The sequence below is a fragment of the Ostrea edulis genome, chromosome 7, assembly GCF_947568905.1.
Source record: "Ostrea edulis chromosome 7, xbOstEdul1.1, whole genome shotgun sequence".
Classification (NCBI taxonomy): Eukaryota; Metazoa; Mollusca; class Bivalvia; order Ostreida; family Ostreidae; genus Ostrea; species Ostrea edulis.
This window is the reverse complement of record NC_079170.1, coordinates 31,391,285-31,400,259: the sequence shown is the minus strand read 5'-3', so window position 1 is coordinate 31,400,259 and position 8,975 is coordinate 31,391,285. Positions and strand designations below refer to the sequence as shown.

At 36.1% G+C, this 8,975-nt stretch overlaps 1 protein-coding gene across 1 annotated transcript; it reads right to left on the bottom strand.

Moving 5' to 3' along the window:
• Positions 1 to 1,897: 1,897 nt before the first annotated feature.
• On the bottom strand, positions 1,898 to 6,015 carry LOC125653470 (uncharacterized). Its single transcript, XM_048882962.2, has 5 exons — positions 5,954 to 6,015; positions 5,465 to 5,754; positions 3,152 to 3,270; positions 2,315 to 2,472; positions 1,898 to 2,137 (listed from the first exon to the last, which is right to left on the bottom strand). The coding sequence occupies exons 2-5, from the start codon at positions 5,586 to 5,588 to the stop codon at positions 2,044 to 2,046; spliced, it is 495 nt and encodes a 164-aa protein (XP_048738919.2). The 5' UTR covers positions 5,589 to 5,754; positions 5,954 to 6,015; the 3' UTR covers positions 1,898 to 2,043.
• Positions 6,016 to 8,975: the final 2,960 nt, after the last annotated feature.

Below are 8,975 nucleotides of genomic sequence, written 5' to 3'. Positions count from 1 at the left end.
TTGACATCAAAGACAGTTGCTTTTTCAACAAAAATGGGAAAAGGAAACATTCATATCTCGTGATCAGTCATCCAAAACATTACTTTGTTAAACACAGCTCTGGTTCTTCTACGCACAGTACTCTGAAGTTGATATCATATCGATACTAGAGTTCATCATTGGCAATATCTTCGTAATCTTTGGTGATCAGGTCTTCAACTGTCTGTTGGAAGGCCCATGGACACAAATTGTGCTCCGTTATTAGCTTACCTATTCTTAAGGGGCAGAATTTTATTCAAAAGCTTCTATACGAGTAGAAAGAATGCCTTGCTGTGGCCTTCAACTCGATATTTATACATATCGACGAAATTTTATCTATTAATGATAATCATTGATATGTCCCAGTGAACTCGAAATAAAAGACACCACAGAATCTTCAACATCTGCTTCATATTTAGAAAATAATGTTATTGAACAAAGATGCTAATGGCAAACTAACAACTCAACTTTATGACAAATGGGGTGATTTCACCTTCTCCATTGTCAACTCCCCATATTATATAGTAATATTCCATTATCACCTGGATATGGTGTTTATGTCTCATAACTGAGTCAATACACATGAGCTTGTTCTGTGTATGATCAGTTTTCAAATCATGGTAGGCTACTGACAAACAAGTTGATGTTACAGGGTGATCAGTTTCTAAACCAAAGGTTTTGTCACTCTTGTTTAAAGGGACATAGACACGATTTAAGCTGAAAATTTTCAGATTTTATTTTTCCATATTTATTGTTCAGAATGCTTAGCTAAGGTATTTCTAATAGTTAGCAAAAATTTGAAAATCAGTTGTCAAGGTACATGGGAGATACAGAGCTCACAATTCTTTGTGATGTAAACAATGCTCGTGCCATGTTTTTGTTTACACAGGAAAATATACTAGTAAAAGTTTCGGTTAAAGCATATTTTTTCAATTTACAAGTTAATTCTGAACACTATTAATAGTTTCTAGTGTTTGTCGCACCTCATTTTGTTTTAAACATGCTATTTTCTATTAAGCCATCTATATGTAAACAAAAACATGGCACGAGCCTCGTTTATGTATCAACGAATTGTGAGTACAGTACCTCACTTCTTCTTCTTCCAATAATCTGCATACCACCTCTGGTGTATTGTCGCAGATGAGATAACTGAGATTACTTGTAACTGAACAACTGATATTCAAATTTTGGTTCACCATTAGAAATACTTTAGTTAAGTATAGTAAACAATAAAAATGATAAAACTTAAAATTTGAAAATTTTCAGCTCAAATCGTGTCCATGCCCCTTTAAGATTTTGCAAAATCAGTGGTCGTTATAATGTATGATCTTTTTGGAAAGACAACCTGTCGTTAGGTCAAATGCTGTCTGACGGGTTTCATGACATTTGTTAAGGCTTTCTTTACATGTTGATTTTAATCATGGATTATTCCGTTTACCTGATCAAGACACAGGGCTAACGACAGGTGTGACCTGTCAACAGCGGATGATTCCTCCTCCAAGGCACCCGATTCCATATGATCCTTTACATACCGATACATTTGACTACGAATAACTTCGTTAATCTAATCAAGACAGAGGGCTCATGACGGGTGCTTACTCCTCCTAGGCACCTGATCCCACCTCTGAAAGTTTTTGACATCTTTCATACATCAAACTTGGTGATTCCGAATATGGTTAAGTGAATATATTTCTCCATACCGTATAATCCAACCGTGTCCGACTGTATGCTTGTATCAGTAAACCTTGAATGTATTGAGTTTTAAGTCTTGCAAATTCTAAAGTTCTAGAATCCATTGTTTCCAATAGCTTTATCCATTATGTTATCAAACACAAATGTGGGATGCTATTCAGGCAATAAGCATGCATACATGCGCACATAATTTCATTCTAGGGATCTATCAATGGTTTCCTAGAATTTTATTAGTGCATACATCATAAACACAAAACACGTACAGAGGCAGCCCATTTTAGTTCTTTCTAACAAACATGAACTGTGGTTATGTTGTGGAAACGATTTATATCGCTAACCCAGGGCATTTGTAGGACAATCAATGACGCCTCTTCGGCACGTGCACGTGACTCCCCCACGTTGCAGGTGATCTCCATCTCTATACAACCTGTGAACGATTACATACAATGTAAGGAAAAGTGATAGAGAGAGAAAAACAGACATGTTGCAAGCGCTGAATTTTTAGGATTTTCAATTCATTTTGTATTCCTAATGTCTGTATGCTTATTCCCTTGTCTTAACTTAGTGAAATCTCTTTGAATATTTCTATTTTGGGCGTACGTACATTCCTCCCTCTGTACACGTGCCAGCCCCAAACGGATCCGCCCCAGCAAATGGATCCCCTCCAGTGATAGAGAAGGGTGTGGAACTCAAGCCCACAGGCGATCCAGTGCACTCCGTCATGTTTTTGAGGCGAAGATGATACGCATTAACCCACCCTACCTGCAAGAAAAACAGAATGGCAGATATGAATCCAAACATTGCACGACAAACAACAGTGTTAAGCATACCCCTGACCACCCTATTAGGAAAGGAAATAGTAAATATCAGCTGACTGGTCACAAAGACAGCAATGCAATCCATGAACGTTTCAAGGAAAGACTCGTGAGAGAAACAAAGTGGGAAGAGTCTGACCGTGCCACTTTCAGGGAAAGCAGACTTAAAGGTCATTTTGTTCAAATGTTTTTGAAAGTATCAAAACGAGTCCAAATGACTCATACAAGTAATTTCCTGTACAAAATAAAACAAAATTAACAATTCTCTGCATTTATTCCCAAATTGAAAAGTATAACAAAAAATTCAAATTGTCCCCTTAAGTTTTGCTTCCTGGACAAAAATTCAATCTGCTGTACAAGTTGGCTCTAAGTGTAGCTTTTGAAAAACATGCAGTCATTTCAAAGTTGAAAAAATATTATTCAAATAATTTTTTTGATTATATCAGAAAGGAATAATATGATTTAGATTGAGATTTTTTTTTACCAAAATGAGCTTTACTATCTCTTTAAACTACATACCAAAATAAAAACACAATGACATGCATTAACCCATTCTAGGTATCTGGACAATACAGTGACATGCAATAAGATACCCAACAACACATTATCTGGAACACTGTATTCACCTGATTTTGAACATTGAGGAGTTCATACCACGTTCCACCAAGTATGTGCAAAATCCCGCCCTTCGTGACGTAACAATCATTTTCATGTAAAACAGTCACAATTCTGTGTTCCTCTCCAGCTGATATGATGACAATGGAAAAGAAGAAATTAAAATGCTATGAAAGTGCTCTTTGTGATCCTTTTCAACATCATTTTGATAGGCCTATATCAATATATTGAAATGACTTATATTCATAGATCAAAACATTGTGAATGGAGTTAATTCTTGGCCTTGAAAATGTAGTGGTAATTAAGTTTATAGAAATGGAAAATACTGTATATGTTTTACACATGGCATTTTGCAGTTTCACTTGTATTCAAAGATTTATTTTTTATTGGATATGCGGGGGTTCTTGGTGCATGAATAGAAATCCAGGTTTATATTATCATAGTGTAAAGAGCATTATGTTGATAATGGATTCAATCGTTAAACCATGCATCTATAATAAAATCAAAATTTCTTTTTTCTTTTTTTTTTGCGTTTAGTTCTATGGAACCATTTTCTAGATTTTTCTCTTTTAGACACATTTGAGGTTGTATTTGATGTCAGTTTTGTCTCATCTGCTCAATTGTTAAAGTTTGTCTTGTTTGAAGCTTTCAAACAAAGGCATAATTTTCAATTAAATTCTGCTCGTGATACATGTTAACCTTTGGTATAGTAATTTTCGTCGCTATAGCCACGTGATTGTTCAAAATTCTTACATCCAAGTCGGATAAGAGCAATATTTTGTAAGTCAAACTAAAACGAACAATGAGTAGAGAAGATATTACGTTGTTAAACTTTGCTTAACCTTTTCTAATTCTATAGGAATCATCCCGTATATAAATGTGTATCCTTATGAAAAGTTTTAAAGTGTTTCTGTCCGACTCTTAACTGCTTCGGCACATGATAGCATCTTCTGTGTATGATCAATTCAATGTCTATGCAGAGGAAAATAACCGACAAGTTGATGTTCCAGAGTTTTCTACAATTTCGTTTAAAGTCAGCATTTCGCAAATTCTATGTTCGTTATTATGATCTTATTTGAAAAGACAGCTTTTTATTTGGTCCACTGCTGTCGGACGTGTTTCATAACAATTGGTAAGAATTCTTGACAGTATGATTAGTCGCATTTACTTGATCTAGCTACAGGGCTCACTACAGGTTGGACTGGTCAGCAGGGGGATATATAAAACTCCTAAGCACATGATCTCATCTCTGGTGTTTAAAGGGGTGTGAGAGCGTCAATGACTGTAATCAAGTAAGTGATGCCATCGGTTGTTGTGCATACTATTTTTATATCTATAGAGCCACTGATTTTATGGCAGGTGACAGGTAGTTGTCATTGTCTTTAGTTGCAGATGGACAGCTTCATACTAGTAGTAGGCTTTATACTGAGTTATTATTTTTTAATGGAGAAAACTTCTAAATTGGTGAGTGTTAACTTTGTATGTTATTGTTGTGATGTTTAACTTTAGTAATGCAGTGCATGAAGTTGATACTTATTTATTTCATGGCATGCATACGTCTTAATTTCAGTACGAATTTATTATATAAAATAAATTGTAAATGCATTCATATTTACACTCATTATGCTATTGATGAAGTTTGGGTGTTAGGTGTAGCTTATTATTCGTCATGTATAACTGTGTATTACGGAAGATAACTCCATCAGCACCGCGTATATTGCCTCTGGTTGAAAGAGTTATACCTCTTTGTACATTTGTGTCAGTCAATATGAAGCGAATTCTATTGAGAAGTCTATCAGATATATACATTTTTCTAGTATGTGTACTACATTATAATTAACATTGCTAGGATGTATTATCATGTCTAAATAAGAAGTAACTTGTATTTATATTTGTTGTAGTAAATCGTCATCATCGTTATCATCGCCATTATCATAACGAATAAAATGATTACGCATTTACTAAAAAGAAAAGTTCTCATCTCTAGCCAATACAAGAGGGTCGTGTTTTTCTTTAAATTTTGCTTTCTTTGTAGGATTTATGAGACTGAGTACTGTTCGTTATCTTCACTTTTTCATGAATATCTCTATATACCAGTACACCTGTGTTTTAGCAGACGTACTTCATATGTCTGGGACTTTTAGTGATATCAACCACAGTCATTGAAAGCAGTCGGTACAATTGATATGAATAATATTCACGATAGAATTAACATATAATGGTATATCAATTTTACATAAACGCCACTTTTACAGTATTACGTAATACAACGACAATTTGTACTACTTCATTCCACAAAACGTTCTCAATATATTCCAACTTACGTCCGTCCCGGGCGTAGATGTCATTGTCTGCCACACACAAACACAGCCCCCTCCGTAACGTATCGTGTATCGTGGCGCCACCTACAGTCCCTACCAACAGAAAAATCAGCCCTAGTGTTGTCATGACATCGGCAAAGTACTGGCATGGTCTTCACAAGATCAAGATAAAAATGCCGCCTTCTTATCTGTCTGCAGACGGATTTTGAGTACAGGTCTAAGTAGACTGGAGTGCATACCGAATATCAAAAACAATGGTAAAGATTCTTCTCAATTATAAAAATGGCACGTACCTAAATCAGAGATTCATAATTAAAATCACCATTAATTAAGATAAGCAGTGTGTTGAAAATTGCAATCACTATCATTTACGATTTCATTGACATGATTATGATTATGTTGGTAAATATCAATATGTATCGTTTATAGTTAAAATTCTTAAGATTATTAACTATGTCTCATAAGCATAATAAGTAAACCAACATCTCTTACTCAATTGATTAAGGAATTGGATATATGTTGCGAAGTCGGTATACTGTTCCTAATCTGTGTAACATCTGGTGACGCAGGGGTGAGAAAGTTTCTTTTGTGACCTGGCCTGGATTTCTCGAAAAAGTCTTAAGTGGAAAATTGAACTTCAGTCTAAGATTTTACTCACGTTTTGACTGCTCAAATAAAAGAAAACTCAAAGTGTGCGATTCATTCGAGAAACCCTGGAGGTCGTGGATGTGTATCCACCTTGCCCGCGTTAAACCTAAGACGTACAATTGACATACATGTATTCTGACTAGCTTTTTCGCCGTACGCCCAGCATTTAGAAAACGGTGAAGGTAACGAAGAGTGATCAATCTCATAATTCCTATACAGAATGCAAAATTAAATCAGGTGCCTAAAAGAGGTAAGTATCCCATGTTGACTGCTCACACCCTCCGTGAGTTCCATATCTTGGTCAGGTAAACGGTTTAATCTGTAGTCAAAATCAGTACGTACAGACAGCCTAGGAGTTGTTATGAAACATCCCAGAAAGCTTTTGACTTAAAAACAGGTTGTATTTACAGATAAAATCATTCTAACGACTATGAAATGGAAGAAATGCTGGTTTTAAACGAGATTGTTGCAACCCTTGTAACATCAATTTAGTTGACAGCAGACCGACTAGAATTAAAACTTGACTGCATGCAGAAGAAACTCTTACGTATCAAATCAGTTGAGACATAAACACCATCTGAAGGTGATAATGGAATGTGAAGATACTGAACAGTGGTAAATCTCATAACTTCTAAAAGGAATATAAAATAAAGAGAGGGGCCTCCGTGACCGAGTGGTTAGAGCATCGCGCTCAAAATCGCACGGCCTCTCACCGAATCCCGCTCGCGCCGGTAAGTGACTAAAGTTTCCCAGTTTACTTTCGGAAGGTCAGTGGTCTCTTCCCAGGTACATTGTATCTCTTCCACCAATAAAAACTCGGCGCCATAAGATAACTGAAAAAATTGTTGAGTGTGGCTGAAAACAGCAAAGCAAAATAAAGAGTTGGGAAAACACGGATCCTTGGACATACCAAAGGTGGGATCAGGTGCCTAGGAGGAGTAAACATCCCCTGTAGACCGGTCACACCAACCGTGAGCTCTATATCTTGATCAGGTCAACAGAGTAATCCTTAATAAAAATCAGTGTGCCAAGATCAGTTTAAGAATCGGTATGGAACATGTCAGATAGCATTTGGACCAATGATCGGTTGTATTGGCCATCTAGATCGTTATAAAGGCCATAGAATTTTCCAAACCTTACTTTAAACGAGACTTTTTGAAACCCCCGTATTATCAACTTGTTTGTCACTAGCCTGCCTCGATTTAAAAACTGATCATACACAGAACAAGCTCTTTTGTATCGAATCAGTTGAGAGATATAAAACACCATATGCACGTGATAATGGAATATTGCTACCTAAAATAAGTGGGAAGTTGACGGTGGAGAAGCTGAAATCATACTGTTTGTCATTAAGTTGAGCTGTTAGTTGGCCGTTAATATCTGCTTTCAATAAAATATCTAAGTATGAATCAGAAGTGGACGACTCTGTGGTGTCTTTTATTTCGAGTTCACAGGTATATATCGAATCGACATATCAATGAAAGTTATTATTGCTAATATATCTACATGTCAAATCGAAGGCCACAGCAAGATATTTTTTCTTATCACGTAGAAGTTTTTGAATAAATTCTGCTTCATAAGAATATAAAATCAGGTCAGGTAACAAATGAGCACAATTCGTGCCCATGGGAATTCCAACAGACTGTTGAAAGACCTGGTCACCAAAGATCACGAAGATATCGTCAATGAGGAACTCCAGCATATTTTTTATTTCAACTTCAGAGTACTTGTGCATGGTATCAAAGTGGTGTTTAACAAAGTAATGTTTTGGATGACTGACCACGAGATATGAATATTTGTGTTTTCCACTTTTGTTGAAGAACCAACTATCTATGACGTCACAAAGTCTAGTCTTTGATTTATCGTGAGGAATGATCGTGTAAAGTGTTGAAAAGTCAAATTTTTTAATGTTGATTTGAGAAAAGTTTTGCGCTTTCAGGTTTACTAAAAGTTCTTTAGAGTTTTTTAGAATCCACATTTGATTTACACCACTTCTAGCATATGTAGTCGCACTGTAAGTATGACGTTTCTCCTTCACAACTTTTAATATTTTCGTGAGGAGATATTGACATCTTAAACACGTAGTATTTGTCTTTTATAAATGACAACTAAACATGTAATAAACTATCTGGTCGTCACTGAATATACATAGTCTGTATACAGAGGTGAAAATAACGAACAGTGATCAATCTCATAACTCCTACAAGAAATAAAGAGATGGGCAAACACGGACCCCTGGACACACCAGAGGTGGGATCAGGTGTCTAGGAGGAGTGAGCATCTCCTGTCGACCGGTCACACCCGCCGTGAACCCTATGTCTTGATCAGGTAAACGTAGTGATCTGTAGTCAAAATCAAATTCCTATGGAGGTTGAAGTGAATCAGAAAATACTCACACACGTGGTGAACATCTTGGGGATATGAGAATGTTGATAAGGGAATTATGCCTCGTCGACTAGCTATAAAGGACGATAAATCTTTATTTAATCCAAAAAAAAGTTGTAGAAAAAACTTGTTACCTTCCATTTATGATTTTCCTGAGATGAAAATTGAAAAAATAAACATAGGAACAGAATTCAAGAAATGTGTGAATAACCACTCCGCCAAGGCATGAAGAAATCAAAATGTGAAGAAAAAAATCGTTACACCTTTTGAATACCAACCTTTTAAAGCAAGGGTACCTCACAACATATGGAAGGACGTCAACATCGACACCATTGCAGTTTAAAAAGCTGGAGTGAACTCAAAGCTGATGTGCGGGGTATACCCCCTCCAAACAACAAAATCAAATATACTGAATACTTAGTTAGTAACATCTGCCCACTGTGTGAGAGAGAACCAGAAGAGGTGAGCCATTTCTTGCTTC